The 22,236-nt window shown below is 40.1% G+C and overlaps 1 protein-coding gene across 3 annotated transcripts in view; it reads left to right on the top strand.

The window, feature by feature from the left end:
• Positions 1 to 22,236, top strand: part of IFT81 (intraflagellar transport 81) — a 230,547-nt gene that overhangs the window by 152,054 nt on the left and 56,257 nt on the right. For all 3 annotated transcript variants that reach the window (XM_077292909.1, XM_077292904.1, XM_077292913.1), the window contains exons 12-13: positions 13,289 to 13,438; positions 21,685 to 21,813. In XM_077292909.1, the coding sequence (XP_077149024.1) occupies positions 13,289 to 13,438; positions 21,685 to 21,813 (279 nt within the window). The remainder of the gene's footprint in view (positions 1 to 13,288; positions 13,439 to 21,684; positions 21,814 to 22,236) is intronic.

Genomic DNA, 22,236 nt, shown 5'->3' with positions numbered 1-22,236 from the left:
TCAACTTTCCATTAATATGCTTGGATGCAGCACTCTGTGAACAGCCAACTTCTTTAGCGTTGACCTTTTGTGGCTTACCTTCCTTGTGGAGTGTGTCAATGACTGCTTTCTTGACATCTGTCAAGTCAGCAGTCTTCCCCATGATTGTGTAGCCTACTGAAACAGACTAAGGGACCTTTTTTAAACGCTTAGGAAGCCTTTGCAGGTGTTTTTTGTTAATTATTTTAATTTACTGAGATAATTGACTTCCTGCTGTGGCCAATTGAGCAGTACCGCACCCTACATAACCCCTTTCTGCGATTGGACGTACTATCCCGTCCATGTGACCTAGGACTTAATTCCCATGCACGGGATAGTACGTCATAGCCGATCATGGCTGGGTGTCGTCTGATTATCACATCTGACATCCGGCACTATGTGCCAGGATCGGTCACGGACCACTCCTGGCACATTAACCCCCGAAACACTGCGATCAAACATGATCGCAGTGTTCCGTGGCATAGGGAAGCATCGCGCAGGGAGGGGGCTCCCCTGAGACCCTCGGAACAACGCGATGTGATTGTGTTGTTTCGAGGGTCTCGTCCGTTCTCATCCCTGCAGGCCCTGTATCCAAGATGGCCGCGGGGGTCCTTCCGGGTCATGCAGGGAGGTGGCTTGCAAGCCCCTGCTGAGAGCAGGAGCCGGCAAGCCTCCAGCACTGCATGTCAGATTGCTGATTTGACACAGTGCTGTGCAAAGTGTCAGATCAGCGATCTGACACTACATAGTGATGTCCCATCCTGGGACAAAGTAAAAAAAAATTACAACATGTAAAACATTTTTTTTTTTAAATCCTAAATAAAGAAAAAAATCTATATTTTGTTCCAATAACTTCATTTCTTTATGTAAATAATAAAAACAATAAAAGTACACATTTAGTATTGCCGCGTCCGTAACAACCCGACCTATAACATTGCCCACTAGTTAACCCCTTCAGTAAACACCGTAAAAAAAAACGATTCCAAAAACAATGCTTTATTATCATACCACCGAACAAAAAGTGGAATAACACGCGATCAAAAAGACGGATATAAATAAACATGGTACCGCTGAAAACGTCATCTTGTCCCATGAAAAACAAGCTGCCATACGGCGTCATCAGCAAAAAAGAAAAACAGTTATAGCCCTCAGAATAAAGCGCTGCAAAAAAAAATATTTTTTTATATAAAATCGTTTTTATTGTATAAAAGTGCCAAAACATAAAAAAATTATATAAATGAGGTATCCCTGTAATCGTACTAACCCGAACAATAAAACTGCTTTATCAATCTTACCAAACGCGGAATCGTAAAAACGTCCCCCCAAAAAGAAATTCATGAATTGTTGGTTTTTGTTCATTCTGCCTAACAAAAATCAGAATAAAAAGCGATCAATAAATGTCATGTGCCTGAAAATGGTACCAATAAAAACGTCAACTCGTCCTGCAAAAACAAGACCTCACATGACTCTGTGGAACAAAACATGGAAAAATTATGGCTCTCAAAATGTGGTGACGCAAAAACTATTTTTTGCAATAAAAAGCGTCTTTTAGTGTATGACAGCTGCCAAACATAAAAACCTTCTATAAACACTTGCTATAAATAGTTAATCAAACCCCCCTTTATCACCGCCTTAGTTAGGGAAAAATGATAAGTGAAAAAGAAATGTATTTCCATTTTCCCGTTAGGGTTAGGGTTGGGGCTAGAGTTGGGGTTAGGGTTTGGATTACGTTTACGGTTGGGTTAGGGGTGTGTCAGGGTTAGGGGTGTGGTTAGGGTTATGGTTAGGGTTGTGATTAGGGTTAGGGGTGTGTTGGGGTTGGGATTAGGGATAGGGGTGTGTTGGGGTTAGGGGTGTGTTGAGGTTAGGGTTGGAGTTAGAATTGGGGGGTTTCCACTGTTTAGACACATCAGGGGCTCTGCAAATGCAACGTGAGGCCCACAGACCATTCCATCAAAGTCTGCATTCTAAAACGACACTTCTTCCCTTCAGAGCCCCGACGTGTGCCCAAACAGTACTTTTCTCCCACATATGGAGTATCAGCGTACTCAGGACAAATTGCACAACACCTTTTGGGGTCCAATTTCCCCTGTTACCCTTGGGAAAATAAAAAATTGGGGGCAAAAAGATCATTTTTGTGAAAAAAATATGATTTTTTATTTTTACAGCTCTGCATTATAAACTTCTGTGAAGCAATTGGGGGTTCATAGTGCTCACCACACATCTAGATAACTTCCTTAGGTGGTCTAGTTTTGAAAATGGGGCACTTGTGGGGGGTTTCCACTGTGTAGGCACACCAAGGGCTCTCCAAACGCGACATGGTGTCTGATCTCAATTCCAGCCAATTCTGCGTTGAAAAAGTCAAACTGTGCTCCTTCCCTTCCGAGCTCTGCCATGCGCCAAAACAGTGGTTTACCCCCACATATGGGGTATCCGCATACTGAGGACAAATCGCACAACAACTTTTGGGGTCCACTTTCTCCTGTTACCCTTGGGAAAATAAAAATTGGGGGCAAAAAGATCATTTTTTTGAAAAAAAATATGATTTTTTATTTTTACGGCTCTACATTATAAACTTATGTGAAGCACTTGGGGGTTCAAAGTGCTCACCACACATCTAGATAAGTTCCTTAGGGGGTCTGCTTTCCAAAATGGTGTCACTTGTGGGGAGTTTCCACTGTTTAGGCACATCAGGGGTTCTCCAAACGCGACATGGCGTCCTATCTCAATTCCAGCCAATTTTGCATTGAAAAGTCAAATGGCGCTCCTTCCCTTCTGAGCTCTGCCATGCGCCAAAACAGTGGTTTACCCCCCGATATGGGGTATCGGTGTACTCAGGACAAATTGTACAACTTTTGGGGTCCAATTTCTCCTATTATCCTTGGTAAAATAAATCAAATTGGATCTGAAGTAATTTTTTTGTGAAAAAAAGTTAAATGTTCTTTTTTTTTTTTAAACATTCCAAAAGTTCCTGTGAAGCACCTGAAGGGTTGATAAACTTCTTAAATGTGGTTTTGAGCACCTTGAGGGGTGAAGTTTTTAGAATGGTGTCACTTTTTGGTATTTTCATCATGTAGACCCCTCAAAGTGATTTCAAATGTGATGTGGTTCCTAAAAAAAATGGTGTTGTAAAAATTAGAAATCGCTTGTCAACTTTGAAGCCTTATAACTCCCTAACAAAAAAAAATTGGGGTTCCAAAATTGTGCTGATGTAAAGTAGACATGTGGGAAATGTTACTTATTAATTATTTTGTGTAACATATCTCTGTGATTTAAGGGCATGAAAATTCAAAGTTGGAAAATTGCGAAATTTTCAAAATTTTCGCCACATTTCCGTTTTTTTCCACAAATAAACGCAAGTAGTATCAGAGATATTTTACCACTATCATGAAGTACAATATGTCACGAGTAAACATTGTCAGAATCACCGGGATCCGTTGAAGCGTACCAGAGTTATTAAATCATAAAGGGACAATGGTCAGAATTTTAAAAATTGGCCCGGTCATTAACGTGCAAACCACCCTTGGGGTTAAGGGGTTAAACTCCATTAGTCTGTTGGCAGTTACCAGATATAGTGCTTAGATTACCGCTGACATCTTTATTCCATTGACTAAGGTTTTGTCTTCCAACTTGTTTATTATTTCCTCTTGTTTACCAGCTAGTTTGACCATTCTTGCCACAGGCTTGTTTCTCCTGCCAGCAGCTACTCTGTAGATGCAACCCAAGGGGACCGATTCCTGTAATTTTTTAAAAGGTGAAAGCTGGGGCTTCTCTGGGAACTTCAAGATGGAGTGGCTAGTGTCAAATCTTTACAGAGCTGTAAAGTAGCTTTTTTGAGCTGTATGCATCTGACAGACTTTACACAATAATTCATTTTTTGCCTAAAATTTGTTACTGTTATAGACTGCCAAATACATGCTTGACAATTACTTCATTCAAAGCCCTCTTTTCTGTGGTTCAGCATTGAGGAGTGACAGGAAGTTTGAGACTCATCATTTTAGACACGGGTAGCGGTCCCAGAGGTGGGCCCTCCAGCTATTGGACTTTTAAAAAGAAAATTTAATTTAGAACCTGAATAATTCTAGTCTTGTTGGCGCATGAAACAGAAAACGAAATGGAAGCTTTTTTTCCCAAATGGTAAATAGAAAAGATTGACAAGGCAGGCCGTTCTGACCAAGTGCATGTCACCTTGCATTTTGTGCTCTTATTTTTATGATTTTACATGAGTTACACTTTATGTATATTTTTGAAGTATTTCAAAATGTTTATAATACTTGTCCAAGTGGTTTACCACATGTATTCCTTATTATTTAAGAACCTATCTCTGATCATTTGGAAGTTCCATCATCACTTATTCAAATTCTTGTTGAGCATATCATCCTCATATTGGGAATATATATTGGTTGATGACAGAAAGGGGCACATGTGACACAAAAGTAGTTGCATTCTGTTTGTTGCGGCTTTCATTCCATAATGTGGCTATTAGTAGACTGGAGATACTTTAAATTGTTTCCAGGAATAAAATGACCACCATGGTCCTTTAAAACAATGCCTCCAAGAATAAAGGATTTGCCTCCTGGTAAATATAGCAGACATCAGAAATAAAAAAAATACATCTTCCCTTTGCCATTTCCAAATATCTTCTAATTGTAGATGAAATACAGAGGAGAATATTCAGGTTTTTCTTTTGTGATAATGCTGGAATTTGATTACAATGAAAGCAGATCATGAATCAAGTTAAAGGGAACCTGCTAGCCAGTTCACAGGCAGCATGAATCAGAGCCTGGCTACACGATTGCAGCGAGGTATGTATTTTTCTGAGACGACAGAATATAATTTGAATAACCAGCCGAGGACCATAGGGAGAGACCTGACTAGTCCGGCTTCTCACCACAGAGCTCTAAAAAATTGACAGGGTTCTCTGATGTGTGTACCTGGTTTTCATTTGCATACCATCCCTTATCTTTGTGTTTTACACCTATTTTACATCCACATTACATTCGTTTTTATACATCAGCAATTAATACAAATGCAGAACAAATAGGTTGTAAATCGCAATGTAGAGCAAAAGGGGAACAATGTTTTGAACTTTTGACTTTCAGACTCCATATCTCACCTGAGGCTACTATCATCTTGGCTTTCTATACATAAATTTGACTTGCTATTTGACTAGCATATGATTACTTATGCAGATCCTTCTCATGTCACTGCATTGTTACTGTTTTGTTCCTAAGAATCAAAGCTTAAATTTGTATTACTTTGTTATTATTTTGTAAATCAACACTTCCTGAATCGTTTTGGGCATGCTCTTGATCATATCTCAACCGAAATCTCGAAATCTGATCCCAGGTCTCTTCTACACATTCCCAAATTTGGTGCATACTGGTCGACTCACATTGTTCCCTTTTTGCTAATCAGTGTATCTTTAAAAAACAAATGCTACACAATTTGATGTGTCTAGGATCTGATTTTCTTTTTTGTGTACTCATAGACTTGAATAGTTGAGTGTCATAAGTACCATTGAATAACATTGGTCCGAGTTCTGTCGGTGTGAGGTTTGATTTTTACACTGACAGTACATAGACTGAAAATACATTTTTGTAAGTGTACCCTAAGGCCTCTTTCACACTTCAGTCTTTTGGCGTCAGTCTGAAACCGCCATTTTCCTCAAATAGCGGATCCGCCATTTTCTTTTGGCAGATCCGCTATTTTCCCATAGACATGCATTAGCGACGAATTGTGGCGGATGGTCGTCCGGTCGTCCGTCCGTTCCAAAAAAATTTGGCGGACGTTGTCTAGACATTGACGGACATTATAACGTCTTTTGTCTGCGCCGAAATGGCGGTTTGCGACGGATCCGTCGCGTCCGCCATTCCACAGAATGGCCGCCTATGGGCGACGGATCCGTCGCGACCGTCATTTCGACGGATCTGTCGCCCCAATCCGCTTTTCCAATTGCGCATGCTCCAAAAAGTAGATACTTTTCCCAGACAACCCCCAAGTAACTGATCCGTCAAAAAAACGGATCCGTTAGAACCGTTTTCTCAACAATTGTGACGGAACCGTCGATCCGTCACTATGTCAGAGCAGACTGACGCCAAACAACTGAAGTGTGAAAGAAGCCTAAGTTGGAGGTTTCAGGCACACTATGGAAGCCTCTCATTCTAAAATTTTGTCAAATCGCCATTCTTACAAATAAGAAACAACAGATTAAGTAGTATATTTCCCTTTGAGGTCCATGGAAATGTATTCATGCATTTGTCCTTCTGACAGGACTGGATTATTACAATATACTGTACATAGATCTTACCTTAAAGAACCTGCTGTAGTTCCCAGATGTAAAAAATGCTGCCAATGGGCCGCTAACAAAATTTGCCCTTCTCAAATCATACCAGTTTGCAATGCTCTTTCTTTTGCTATTCAATAAAACAGAAAACGTAAGATTGCCTTCTTTCTTTTAAGATGTAATGATCTGTGGCCGCACACTTTAAGAACTTTCTAGTACTTTACACCCCAAACTTCTCTACTGACCCTGAGAGCCTGGGTTGAGTTGGTAAATTCGGTCATTCCATATGAACGCACGCTATATCAAAATAGAGGATGTCCAGGTAAATTTGAGAAAATTTGGAGCGGATGGAACTCCTCTCACCTTACTTTATAAATTTAAATTCATAGTTAATTACTCTAAGGCAAGGTATCAAATTCCCATAGATGTTACGGAGAGATAGATGCGAGTTTATTATTAAGCGGCAGAAAGGTAGTTAATAGGATATAGTTGTAGTTGTGGTTCAACGACTGTAAACTCTCATGACTCCATATTTTGTTTGTTTGGTTCGAATGGAGTAAATGATATGCTAAGCACAGTTGTGATACTCAGTTATGCATACAATGTACATGTTTCATATTGAATGTATTACTAATGAACACAAATGTGTATGTTGTATACTTTTACTTTGTGGTTAATAAACGAATTAAAAAAAAAAAAAAAAAACTTCTCTACTGACAAATTAGCCTTAGGCTACTTTCATACTTATCCGTCGGTACGGGCCCGTCGCAATGCGTCAGTCCGACGTACCGACGGACGCTGTGAATTACAGCAAGTAGTGGGCAGCGGATGCAGTCTTACAACGCATCCGCTGCCCATTCTGCAGTCCGGGGAGGAGGGGGTGGAGTTTCGGCCGCGCATGCGCGGTTGAAAATGGCAGCCGCGACGCACAAAAAAAGTTACATGGAACGTTTTTTGTGCCAACGGTCCGCCAAAACACGACGCATCCGTCGCGCGACGTGTGGCAATCCGTCGCAATGCGTCGCTAATGCAAGTCTATGGAGAAAAACGCATTTTGCGTGCAACTTTGCAGGATGCGGTTTTTCTCCAAAACGACGCATTGCGATGTACGTCACACGACGCTAGTGTGAAAGTAGCCTTATTGTTGCAGAATCCACCTAACATCTTATGATACTTGAGCCTTCAGTTTCTGTACTCTGGACTTCACTGCTCACCTCAGCCTATGAGGCTCTATCTGTGAATTTAAACAAGACTTCTAGTAGATGACCTTTTTCACAAATGTGTAAACCATGTACATGCTGCCCTTGGCCCCCACGGTAAGTTAGAACTGCTTTTGGTCCACATAGCAGTCTATTATGTCCAGGAACAATTCTCTTCCTCTGCAACTTGCAGTCCACTCTTATTTAGTGGGCGGTTCCTCTTTATCTGCATTCTGCCAGTACTATAGATGTTAGAACTTCCCTTTTCTCACTTCCTACCATGCTCTGCCATTTTGAAATGCCTTTCCTACCCTGAACTAGATGCTCGCTATAAACAAAAGGTAGACACCTCTTGACAACAAGCAATGGGGACAAGATAGACTGAAGGGAAACACGTAGTTGGTAGGGGTTCCTTTTGCATTAAAGGACCACTGTCACCCCCCTCCAGCCGTTATAAACTAAAAGAGCCACCTTGTGCAGCAGTAATGCTGCATTCTAACAAGGTGGCTCTTTTAGTTTTAGGTTCAAGTATTCCCAAAATAAAGCATTTTGAAACTTATCCAAAATACCTGTCTTTATCCAGGGAGGCAGGTCTGAACCCCCCTCTTTGAAGCACCCAATTGCCGTCAGTCATCTCTTCTGGGGTGCTGGTCGCCGCCCCCTCAGCGATGTTTACCTCTGAAATCCGGCGCCTGCGCTGTGCTCTCCTGCCTTGGGCAGGCGCATTGAGCATTGGCCGTCAGCTCAGATGCCGGGTTCCGGACTGCGCCCGTGCCGTGCCTAGGAATCCCAGCCCCGCACTGTGCATAATGCATAACACACTGCGGGACGGGGATTCAGTAGCAGGGTGGCCGCACTGCCCGCACAGGCGCAGTCTGCAAGCCTGGCTGGGACGTTAGACGGCCAGAGCTTAAACACAGCGCAGGCGCCGGTTTTGAAGCGAAAAAAGCACGGAGGGGGTGGCGCCGAAAGCCCCTGAAGATTTGAGTGACGGCAGAGTAGCGGTTCTAGCTGGGGAGTGAGGACCCGCCTCCCTGGCTAAAGACAGGTATTTTGGATAAGTTTCAAAACGCTTTATTTTGGGAGCATTACTGCTGCACAAGGTGGCTCTTTTAGTTTATAACGGCTGGAGGGGGGTGACAGTGGCCCTTTAATTACTGCATCAATGCGGTGTGGCATGGTAGCAATCAGCCTTTGGCACTGCTGAGGTGTTATGGAAGCCCAAGTTGCTTTGATAGCAGCCTTCAGCTCCTCTGCATTGTTGGGTCTGGTGTCATCTTCCTCTTGACAATACCCCATAGACAATCTATGGGGTTAAGTTCAGGCGAGTTTTGCTGGCCAATCAAGCACAGTGATACTGTTGATTCCAAACCAGGTATTGGTACTTTTGGCAGTGATTTGTCAGGACTGTGATATAACATTTTACAATTTTTACAAATTACTAGTTTAACATGTTATTTATCAAATCTGATCAAGTTGTCTAAAAGTTGTGACGCAACAGCCTTGTTGCGTCACAGTCATTCTACCAATAAAGTAGTAGCTGAATGCTTTACTTTTATTCCATTGTGCACGTGTTCTGACAAGTTCAGGAAGTTCTTTTATTTTTATGTATGTAAAGCATGTCTTCGTTTGACATAAATATGTTAGAATATCTGGGCAATTCTTAGTAAAGTTACGCTGTGCCCTTATTTTCGTTTGCCACTGATTGCTCATTTTCATCACCCTTGAATGCTTCTCTTGTGAACAGTGAACAGCTAGTCTGAGAGCAGAGTCGTCTAAGAAGCATTGTGTCCATGCAGGGGTAAAAATAAAATTGGGCCTAGTAATCAGAGGATCAGCAGCAAAATAAATAAGTTGAAGAGTAATACAGTATATGACTTTACTAAAAATTGACAGATACAGTTACATTTTTATGTCACACAGGAGAGTCCCTTTACTTTATAATCTGAGTTCTACTGTACAAAATTCACTATATTTATTCATTTTGCCTGATACCCCATTACAGATAATGAAAAACTTTTGAGTGGAACCATGTCATTTTCATGGAGCATAATCGTACATACAGTTACTTCATGCAGAACGTTTATTCATTTCATCAGTAGATGACTATTTTTAATGGGGACTGTCCTTCTGTCTATTTATATTGCCTGATATCATTTATAACAACGTATTATGAACAAGGAACTAACACTAAATGTACATTCTGTCCTGCTCAAATTCAACAGCAGGAGAAGAGGTTTTCTGTTAATAAGATTTATCCGTTATAATTGTGCCAGCCCTTGAAGTTGGAATGAATTTATTCTGAGATTATGGATCAGATCATAATACATCTCTGTATTTCTTGCACCATTTTAGGATTCTTTTTTTTTCATCTTGTTTGTTACCTGTGAATGAGACCATTTTATGCGGCTGGCATTGTGCTCTTGACCTACCTCTATTGTAACTGTCTGGACAGTGCTCCTTGACCAGCCTCTAACTATTCCCTTGCCACACAGCACTATGGAACTGGAAATTCTGTTCTGCATTCAGTTAGCCACCAATTTTTTTTATTTCTCTTCATATAGTTATGGAAGCAAATTTACATTAATATTACAATGTAATGCAATACAAACTCCAGTAAATGCAAGAGACTCTAGACTTCACATATATATAACGGGTAGAAATCTGTTTACCCCAAAATCATACACACATGTATATTTTATTTATGGTGACTAAACTTGAATTACTATTTCTTCAGGATTTCACCCATAATAAAAATTTGTATAGACTGAATGCTAAAGAAGAACACATCTCAAAATTCAAATTTCCTGGTTAGCTGTATTTTTTCCCAAAATATGATTAGTGTAAATTCTTAAGTACTCAAGTTGCCCTGAAAAGATGTGCATCACACTCCTAAGATCTCCTAGATCTGTATCCAACACATTTTAACTTCTTTAACACAAACACAGCCTTAGTAACGTCAAAATTATCTCGACATAGAGTTGTGCTCAAACGTTTACATACCCCAGCAGAATTTTTGCTTTCTTGGCCTTTTTTCAGAAAATATGAATGATAACACCAAAGCTTTTCCTCCACTCATGGTTAGTGGTTGGGTGAAGCCATTTATTGTCAAACTACTGTGTTTTCTCTGTTTAAATCATAATGACAACCCAAAACATCCAAATGACCCTGATCAAAAGTTCACATACCCTGGTGATTTTGGCCTGATAACATGCACAGAAGTTGACACAAATGGGTTTGAATGGCTACTAAAGGTAACATCCTCACCTGTGACCTGTTTGCTTGTAATCAGTGTGTGTGCATAAAAGCTGAATGCGTTTCTGAGATCCAGACAGACTCTTGCATCTTTTCTGGATTGTGGGTCATGGGGAAAGCATAAGAATTGTCAACGGATCTACGGGAAAAAGTTGTTGAACTGTAAAAACAGGAAAGGGATAAAAAAAGATATCCAAGGAATTGATAATGCCAGTCAGCAACGTACAAACTGTGATTAACAAATAGAAACTCAGGGGCTCTGTAAAAAGAAAACCACGGTCAGGTAGACCAACAAAAGTGTCGTCCACAACTGCCAGGGAAATTGTTTGGGATGCAAAGAAAAACCCACAAATAACATCAGCTGAAATACAGGACTCTTTGATAACTAGCGGTGTGGCTGTTTCAAGATGCACAATAAGGAGGCACTTGAAGTAAAATGGGCAGCATGGTCGAGCCGCCAGAAGAAAGCCATTACTGTGCAAATGCCACATAGTATCTTGCCTACAATACGCAAAACAGCACAGAAATAATCCTCAAAACTTCTGGAACAAGGTCATTTGAAGTGATGAGACCAAAATTACACTTTTCGGCCACAACCATAAACGTTACATTTGGAGAGAGGTCAACAAGGCCTATGATTTAAGGAACACCATTCCTACTGTAAAGCACAGAGGTGGATTGCTGATGTTTTGGGGATGTGTGAGCTACAAAGGCACAGAAAACTTTGTCAAAGTTGAAGAAAAGACGAGTACAGCATGTTATCAGCAAATACTGGAGGCAAATTTGCACTCATCAGCTCGGAAGCTGCACATGGGACGTACTTGGATGTTCCAACATGACAACAATCCAAAACACAAGGCCAAGTAAACCTGTCATTGGCTACAGCAAAACAAAGTGAAGGTTCTGGAGTGGCCATCTCAGTCTCATGACCTCAATATCATTGAGCCACTCTGTGGAAAACTCAAGCATGCAATTCATGCTAGACAACCCAGGAATTTACAGGAACTGGAGAAGAGTGGGCAGCTTTACCATCTGAGAAAATAAAGAACCTCATCCACAACTACCACGAAAGACTTCAAGCTGTCATTGATGTTAGAGGGGGGCAATACACGGTATTAAGAAATGGGGTTTGTGAACTTTTGATCAGGGTCATTTGTATGTTTTGGGTTGTCATTATGATTTAAAAAGAGAAAACACAGTAGTTTGACAATAAATGGCTTCACCCAACCTCTAACCATGAGTGGACAAAACATTTTGGTGTTATCATTCATATTCTCAGACAAAAGGCCAAGAAAGCAAAAATTCTGCCAGGGTATGTAAACTTTTGAGCACAACTGTATATGGCTATGGGCAAACAGATCGTAACTGTGTTTCACTACTGTTCTTTCACACATTATCAATAATGTTTATTCAGTGTTTAATGGTTTTCCCCATCCAGATTCTCCACAAAGTAGCTGCTGTATTCCCAACTTTTGCTTTAATACCAAATGTGATAGGCCGTCCTGATTGGCTGTTCTGTACCAGTAGCTTCAAGGCATTATTGGAAAGGCTCCTTCCAAGATCATGTGAGCCTTCTCTGCCAGATACAATCATCTGAAATGTGTAAAACGGCTTTAGCCATTTTAAGCGATTCGCTGATTTGCTCACTGTTCATATTCAGTGGGTTCAGCAAATTCCTAAAAATTTGACACAACCTCGATTAGCATCAAATCAATTTATTCATCCCTACTGAATACTTGTTATATTTTTTTCTAAAATGATGCTTGAAAAAAATATAATAATAATAAAACCACCAGCAAGATCCCACAAGGGTTTGTGCACATGCGCCATTTACAGTGTATTTTCAGTTCTTTTGCAAGATTTTTTTCTTTATTATTATTACTATTTATTTACTTTTACTGTACGAACTAGTGAGCATCTTCCAAATGCAAGCCGCCTGAAGAATGTTAGGGCACTGTTTTTTCCCGATTTGCACTTTTGGAAATGTGAAGCGGCGAAAAGAAGCTTCAGAGACTGAACATATGCACAGCAAGTCATTTTTACATCCAAATGGATATGTTCATTCTTCTTAGCGTCTACTTCTCACTTTTCGGCTTAGCGAGCGCACGCCTCTAAAATAGACGTTGTGTGTACAAAGCCTAAAGCTACAGAATTAGCAAGGTTCAAGCTACTGGAAGCACCGACATTTCCAGCAGTGAAAAGAGTAAATAATATCCTTGCCTACACGTTAATGCAGTTAGTGCCACGATCTAGAACTTGGTAAAATGTCCACTTTTGCAACAGTAATTAGCCAGCCTCTTCTTTGATACTCTGCTAGTCAATGCAGAGAGAGAAATAAACGAGTTGAAATTTTTAATGATTTTGTTGGTCTTATTCACACACTCTTCTATACATTTATTTCAATGTTTATGGTTTCGTGTGTTGTAATACTGTAATTTAAAGAGTTTCTTGTTTTACAAAGGTAATGTGCACAAAAATAACAGGAAGGAGACAGATCCTCTGTAACTTCAGATATTTGTTTCTTTTGTAGTTTAAACGTTATGTCAGCAAACTTCGTGGGAAAAGTTTGGTCTTCAAGAAAAAGAGGCAAGAATTAGCAGAACTTACTGCAGAATATGGTGTCCTACAAAGAACAGAGCAGATCCTAAGACAACGGCATGACAGTATGCAGCAGCAACTGGTAAGCTGGAGATTCCCTACAGTACATGCATTATTTCAGAGACTTGGCTTTCTTTAAACCTAATTTACGGCATTTGTAGTAAGTTAATATGATTGTGGTAGTATAAAGCATGGCTAACGCAAGATAAAGAAAGTATGTTTGTCTTGTATTTCTAAAAAACTGCTTTATATTATAGAACAAAATTTGGCTGTGTTCACTTCTATATTGGAGCCTCAGTTAAAATATTTGTAAAACATGATGGACAAAATGGCACCACTACATGCTGCGCTGTTTTAATAACGGACACAATGATGAAAACCCTATGGACCACATCATAGTCATTGTGGTTTATCAGACAATGTTGGTGTCCATCTTGTTTCTGATCCAGCACAGCCATCATTTTGCTGTTCATATGACAGAGAAGAACCATGGAAATGAAAAACACAGATGTGCACATATCCTTAGGCTATGTGCACACGTTGTGGATGGTGCAGAATTTTCTGCCATTGAGAATATTTATGATGCATGAACATGATAGATGTGGATTTCACCATTGGAGCCCATGACTGCACTGTTGGGAATAAAGAGGAAAACATACATGCACTGGTCTCTTTAATCAATTCTCTGGGAGCCGATCCTATCCATATCTCATACAGTTCAGTGGCGTGCCATTAATAGAAGTGACTATGCACCGCTATGCGGCCCACGAGTCGGGGGGAGATGTCCCGTCCTCCCACCTGGTATCTCAGTTTCAATTGTGATTGCATCCTCAGGACGCCGATAGAGTTGAATAAAATGGTGTAACACAGAGCTGTCAGCTTCCTGTTTCACCATTCAGACTGTGTGTCGAAGACTCGACACAGCGGGTGAGATGATGTCACTAGATCATGACTGTTGCGCAGAGTCTCAGTCCGCACAGAGAGGAGCATTGGATTAATAAAATAGGGCATTTTTATGTTGACAGTACTTTTAGGGGAAATTGTTGGGGTATCAAACGGTGTGTATGGCTGTAATACGGTGTGGGGGACTGTGAGGACCATGGTCCTGTGTGTGGCAGCGCATATATAGTAAAATGCCCTCAGACGTTTAGTGTAAGTGTACACCTGCAAGATTGCTCCCAGCCAACAGCTGGGAGGCATCGTGTTTAAAAGTCACCCTCCCCAATAGGAAGGTACCAGGGACTGCCTAGAAGTAGTACCTGGTGGCTACCTGCAGCCAAGCCTTACTCCACCATCAGGAGCTCCAGTGAACACCTGGTAGCCACTTAGCTACTCCCCTCCTAGGTATGCCCTTCCCTGTAGCACAGTGGGTCTATGATCCACGCGCGCCACCTGCATGCATAACAGATACTATATGATGCCTTGATACTTTGTGTAGGTGACTGTGGTGGCCATCATACTGTGAGGGCCATGGTGCTGTGTGGGAGGTATTATTCTGTGGAGGGGGGCATTATACAGTTTTGGTGGCATGCATGTAGGGGGTACTGTGGGGTAATGTGTATGGGAGAAATCATTGTAGGGGTATCATAGTGTGTGTTGGGTGGCATTTTTGGGAGCATTATACGCTATTGGGGTCATGAAAAGGGAATTGTGGTGAGTGAGAACCATAAGGAGCATCAGCAGCGGTACAATTAGTGTTTCACATTGCACTACGTCTCTTTCCTTGTCCTTAAATGTTGGGAGTTATGCCCTGCTGTGACTGCGCCTACTCTGCAGAATGTATTTTTTCTTTGAGTGAGAGAGAAAGGGGGACCAGTTAGGATTTTTGCTATAAGGGGCCCATGATTTCTTTGCCTGCCCATAATTCCGTTGCAATCAAAATTATTGAACCCCCATTGCAATTTAAAAATCTAATAAGAAAAAATCAGCTCACCCAAATACAAGCATCTTGTGGAAGATATAGACGCCCGGAGCCGTTAAAGTCAGGAACGTGGATAGACTAGTATAATAGAAGCAAACAAATCTCCAGCGTCAAAAGCAAAAGGAGTGTAGATATGTTAAAAATTAACTTTTAATAGTCCAAATATAAAAACATGGGTAACTGGACACCACAAGTAGAGATATATAGCAGTATAAACTGACGCGTTTCAGTGGAGAGCCTTAATCATGGTCTGTGGTGTCCAGTTACCCATGTTTTTATATTTGGGCTATTAAAAGTTAATTTTTAACATATCTACGCTCCTTTTGCTTTTGACGCTGGAGATTTGTTTGTTTCAATTATACCCATTGCAGTTTAGGTTTATTAGCAAAATTGACAAACTTTTTGCTGACTGCAATTAACCAAAGTAGAACAATATAATATAATGAGTGGTTTCTCCATATCCAAAATAAAATACAATTTTTAATGACCAATACAGTCTCAGAACAACTCAACCCCTTTATGAAAATCATCTTTAGTACCTAGTAGAGCTATGACCTGCTGCATATGTGATACATTGCCCGACCCCAGTTTCTGGTAGCGTTTCTGAGGAATATTAGCCCATTCCTCATGGGCAGCGGCCTCCAGTTCTGTAATATTCTTGGGTTTGCTTGATGCAGCTGCCTTCTACAAAACCCATGTACCTGTGGCTGCTTCCTGAAGAAGAAGTGTTTGAAACTTTGAAACACATAGAATAAACCACAAATATCTTTCATCCATCCATCTCTGGACTGACGTCTTTATTCATTTAGCAGTGCGGAATATATTCACAAATATCCTTTTTTCATCCAAAGAACACCTGATGTCACTTATGAAATCCTCGATTATTTGCATTAGACGTGCTTGAGACAACACCTGGTCTACAACTGTGGCTCTAATGGGGCATTTTATTCAGATGGTTGAATAATTCTTTTAAAGTGGCATTTTGTGTTGAATTTTGAAAAAAACACTGGTTATATTAGTTCTGTAAAAAAAAAAATCTTGGTTTATAGCAAACAGCAGAAAATTTCACATTTTGCAAATAAACGGAATGTGCAGTGGGGATTTAATACATTTGACTACAGCTCCAAATGTCTCAGATGGGAACACACCTTTAATTGTGAAATACATCTCAAGATTTGAAAATTCATAAGGAGAACATATATATGTAGTACATATAACTGAGAAAACATTTGTTGTTGTTCCCTTTATATGATCAAATACTCTTTTTATACATCATTTTCAAATATATTTCCTTCAACCTATAACCTTTCTGCAAATGAGATGCGTGATGACCAATTAATAGCCGCATATGTTAGATCAGAAATGAATAGGCTTAGCTCTCTTTGGACAGACTAACACAATGATATACGCATTATTCTGAGGTCTGAAAGGAAATATGTGAAATGATATCTTGTGCAAATAAAGCTGTGCTCATTAGCCATCACAGTGAAGATAGGTGTGAATTGCAAAAGTAAATGATTAAATTGTGCAGTGTAATATTGTAGACAGATTCTAAGGTTTCATTACGGCGCTATTTGTATGATAAATATCTACTAAACACAGCTTCTCCCTATGGTACAAGAGAGACTGGAATATGTAGAAGAGAATTTACATGAATCTTGATTACTTCGTAACTTGTGGAGTGATTTAGACAAAGTGCATCACTTTAGAGTTGACAAGATGCCAAACATAACGTCAAGTACGGAGCTACAGACCTGTGCCCATTAAATGCAGCGTCCAGGATAAAGACTTGCTTGTCAACCACTAAATATTGTAATTTTATATTACAGTGGAGACTTTATGATTTGGACTGTAGATATGGTGTTTTTTATGTAAATCCCCAGAAATTTTACCATGTATTTACCAAGATATTTTGTTGGCTTCTTAAAAGAAAAGCTGTTTTGTACGTTCTGTAACTACTGGGAAGGACCAAATATTAAATAGTGTTCATGTCTAAAAGATAAGATCTAGTAATAAAATCCTCCCTGATCCATACCTACAATACATTCCCTTTTTAAATCGGATACCTGGGACTATCTTAAGGATAGGCAATCAATATATAAGTTCCGAACAACCCCTCTAATAAAATGTATTAATTTTTTTAATCAGAAATTTTAAGTAGCGTTAGTCGCGAAAGACCTTTAAGAGACCTCATTGCCTTCTTACTGCGGTATATGCAAATAAATTAATAGCTTTTATCATAATTGTACCTACTAAATAGTAAAGAAACACAGAAGTAACGTCCAGTAGAAGTAGATGTCTATTTGTGGTCTCAAAAAAATTCAGATCTGTGAATGAATGCTCCAGGCAAGAGCAGTGCTCAACATTGTCCTCTGCACAGCTGAAGTGTTGGCTCAGCTCTAAGCATACATATCACCGGCTTTCTATGCCCTCCAGATGATTTTAGGCTAAATAAGGGCTTGTAAGGAAATAAGAAAGTGCCCCAGGCCCTTCCAATCATCTGCAGGCTACTGTGTGGTATGAGTCTGCAATGCTTCGCTTACCACTAGAGCAGAACAGCTTGCATCTTTCATCTTGGTCATCTGGTCGCCCCGTCTCAATTTTTTTTTCTTTTACTGTACATAAGGCAATGAATTACTATCTCCACTCATTTTGATACAAAATGTCTCGAAACAGTCTCGAAAGCTTGCAATTTGTTACCATCTTTTCAGTTAGCCATTAAAAGGTATCAACCACTGAGGACTCTCAATTCTAAATATTTTTCTATCTCCACTCAGTAACCTGTTCTTGGAGTCTACTGTAAAGCTAGCCTATTATGTCAACACACATACCTAAATTTCTGGGCACAATTACAGCTGAGGCTAGCAAGCTTGTGGATCATCTCTTGTGTGTCCTCGAGGAATACATTTGGCATCAATTTCCATATCCACTCAAAGGGGTCTCTGGGGGCCCTGATTATGATCCAACTACTGTCCAAAAGTTGGAACGGTTTGGATTTGACTTTGTGAATGCCAATGACACACTGGCTAAGCATGCTTCGTTAAACTCTCTTGTCAAGCCTCCCATAAACATAGGTGTAACTAGCTATACACACATACCTAGAAGGGAAAATCTACTCTGCACATATCCCACTGATTTACTAAGTATTCTTCATCTGCTCTGCTGCTGCATCATTCCATGTAACTGTATTTATGCTTTTCATCACTTTCTTCCTCTATCAACATATGGTAACTGGAAGTGTAGTTTGAAAGGGCTGGTGTGATTGTTTGTATTTAAAAACTGGAATTTGGTACTTTTTTGTTGTGTTTTTTTTTTTTTGTTTTCTGTCCTCCTTTACTATTCTCTAAGCAGCAGCAGATTTATGTAATTGTTTGTTCATATGTACGATGTCAATATCACTGATTGTTGTAGCTTGGTACTGTTCTAAGTATTTCTTGTGTAACATTCCTACTATTTTTCATACTTAGGCCGTGGTTCATCAAGACTGGCATAAACTACTGCTTGCTAGTAGTATACATATGATACTTGCATTCATTGTATAGTTCTTGTTGTTTGCGTTTACCCCAAATTGTAACCATGTGGTAATTGAGCGTGTAAGTGAAATATCCACGCACGCTTTGGTACAACTGAATTTGCATAATGTGTTGTTCATCAACTTTTCATGATATTAGCAAAGCTTGCCCAGAAATCTCCTGACTGCTATTGTTTTCGGTTTGGCTTCAATCAATTCTGCCCTCTTTGACTGCTATCACCCATCTAAAATGTGCCTATTTTGTCATTAACTCAACTCCATGTTATATATTGTGCAGTTTCCAGTTTTGTAGGCATATCCGCTTTTTTGTGCTTTTCTAGTGTGGGCCATACCTAAATACTGAGATCAACATGTCACAATTCTCCCTAACCTGTCTAGATAGACTTCTTTACAACAAGCTGACGCTTCCCATTTTTCTCTATTGACATTGATTAATGATTGAACATTGTATGTACAATATTCAACTAAACTGCAAGATTTCCTGAGAAAAACCGACTTGCAAGCGATTTCCCTACTACTGAGTATAGTTTTCAATCTGAGGGTAAATGCACACGTTAAGTATTTGAAGCTGAATTTTCTGCACCAAAACAGTGTTTACAGTACCATCAAAATGAATAATTTTTTTGCTTTTCAGCTTTAAAGCCGATTCAAATCTGCAGCATATCAATTCTCTTAGCATTTTGTGCTGCATTTTTCACCCATTCAAAAATGGTGCCCGTGGTTCATGGACCCACAGTGCAACGGACTGGACTTACCCTTGGGGGGGGGGCGTAACTAAGCAGCCACCTTGGTGTTCACTGGAGCCTCCAGGTGTGAGGTCAGGCTTGTGCAGCTGCCAGGTGCCAGTCCAAGGTGGCATCCGGCAGTAGCAGCTGACCCCAAGCCATTAATATGAATAGAGAATCCTAGACAGGGCAGGACAGCTACTAGGGACATGTTCGGATTGTTCAATTTCTAGATATCCGACAGGTTTGACTATTGCGACAGGTACAGACACACAGGTCTCCAGAAAACTGTTCAGGTGCCACCGATGTGGCCACGGGGTACCAATACCGCAGACGCAGCTACAGGGAAACGTAACTTACTCAGGACTAAAGGGGCAGAATAGGGAAGTATATCACTATAATAGACTATGGGAACATAGGATACAGGAATATCTTTAACAGACCTGGGACGGGGGACCTGGCAACATACAGTTGCAAACACCAACACACCTAATACTAAACTATAGGGGTTGCTCAGGCACCTCCCAATTGGGTTGGGTGCCTTATATGCAAGATGCCTCTCAGCTATTGGCTGGGAGACACCTTGCAGGTAATTACTTTAACAAAATGCCTCCCAGCTGTCAACTGGGGGCATTTTGCCATGTGCACACACTGCCCCTTTAAGAGCAGGGGAGTGCGCCACCGTAGCACGGTGTGGCACGCAGAAGGCGGAGGCACACGGGAATTCTGCTGCGGCCGTGACAATGAGTAAGCCGGCGTCCGCGCATGGTGAGAGGGGAACCATGTGGAGGAGCTGGCAGACGAAACAGATGTTCTGTGCCCTGGACTTGACACATTCCTGTATTCTTTACCTGGGCCCTCCTCCGTCTCCGCAGTGCAGCCACTACACCTTTCTCTGTGTGTTAGATCTTAGATGTTTAACTTATTTCCAAAACACTTTGGGGCCCATTCATCAAAGCATTTACACCACAAACGTGGCATAAAAGCCTTTAAAAGTCACAATTTTTTTTCACTAAGTGGAGTTGGTAAAAAAATCTCACTACTTTTGGCGTTTTGCACAATAGTTTGAAACAAAACTGATGTGGTGCGATCCTGCGCTATGCCTGTCTTAATGAATCTACACTTTCTCTCGGTTTGATCGAGCTTACAATTAACATACTACTGGGTCATTCCATGGTAACTTACGTTACAGTCCCAAGCCAAAAACTGGCTACAGACTGTTCTTTGAAGGCAGGCACAAAAAAGAGTGAATGTATATTGTACATTAAATTATTCTCAATAGATTTCAACACAGTTTGATTTTTCAGTAATAAAATGAAATACAAAATACAGTGTTATTACTTGGTAACTTACGTTACAAAAAAAGGAAAGGCAATTGTCCTTCATGAGTCTGCCAAATTTTCTGTTCTGGTAAACGGGAGAAGCACTATTTTTATTGTATTAAAACACCATAGTCTCAGCATTTAAAAAAATATATTTTAACCTCTCAAGTTAAAAGCAACAGTTTTTATTTCAAGAAATATAGATAACTTACGTTACCGCACAGTATAGTAACTTACGTTACTAAGCTGATGGTAACTTACGTTACAATATGTTACCATCCATTGGATTAACCTTAATGTAAGGCAAGTTACCATCATCTTTGTAACGTAACTATATTGTGTTGTAATGTAAGCTTCTATGGAATGACCCTACTGTTTGGAGACCACATGCTTCTAAATTGTCCTACACAGTACTCTATACCCACACAACTGGGGCAGCAATATAGAGCTTATTTATTTTACTTGCTTATAGCCCAAATAATTCACTTTATAAGCACTTTACATACATCATCACTGTCCCCACTGGGTCTCACATTCTTAATTTCCTATCAGTATGTCAGCCACTTTGGCTCCATTCTTCCTCAGTCATTTACCTTTTTACCCTCAATGCCACTGGTTAGTTTTTCCCCTTACTTTCATAGGAAATGGGTTCTTACGTGTATTCATTCACACATGATGACTTCTCACTTAAAGATGTTGACGTCATTCATCTGTTTCCCACAGCTCACCATAAATAGAGCTGTTGGAAGCTGCTAGCACATTTGGTATTTGCTATAATATAATTGCTTGTAAAGTGCAATTCATCTTTTGTCTTTATTTCTCTTAAAGCAAACCATAGAACAGAAAAGGGGAATATCAGGGTACAGTGACACCCAGGAAGAATTGGAGAGAGTGTCTGCCTTGAAGAGCGAAGTAGATGAAATGAAAGGGCGAACCCTAGATGATATGTCCAACATGGTAAGTAATTTTCTAAGCAACATACATTATTGCAGCATTACCAGAGTTATATAACATTAGAAAAAGAGTCTGCTAGACAATCATTTTGATTTTAGTAGTGTAATGTCAATACAGGTGTATAAATTACTAATTGTAAAGAGATGGTGTACAGGAAACATTATGAATGAATACATTAATTGTATACATATTTGTATAATTGAAATTAGTATTGATCAATGCACTATTTTAGATAATGGAGTAAAAATGCCTCACAAGTAGTGTTGAGCATTCCGATACTGCAAGTATCGGGTATCGGCCGATACTTGCTGTATCGGAATTCCGATACCGAGATCCGATATTTTTGTGATATCGGGTATCGGTATCGAAACAACATTAATGTAAAAATGTGTAAAAGAGAGAATTAAAATAAAAAATATTGCTATA

The sequence above is a fragment of the Ranitomeya variabilis genome, chromosome 1, assembly GCF_051348905.1.
Source record: "Ranitomeya variabilis isolate aRanVar5 chromosome 1, aRanVar5.hap1, whole genome shotgun sequence".
NCBI lineage: Eukaryota > Metazoa > Chordata > Amphibia > Anura > Dendrobatidae > Ranitomeya > Ranitomeya variabilis.
Note: the sequence above shows the minus strand (reverse complement) of the source record. Positions and strands in the feature narration are given on the sequence as shown.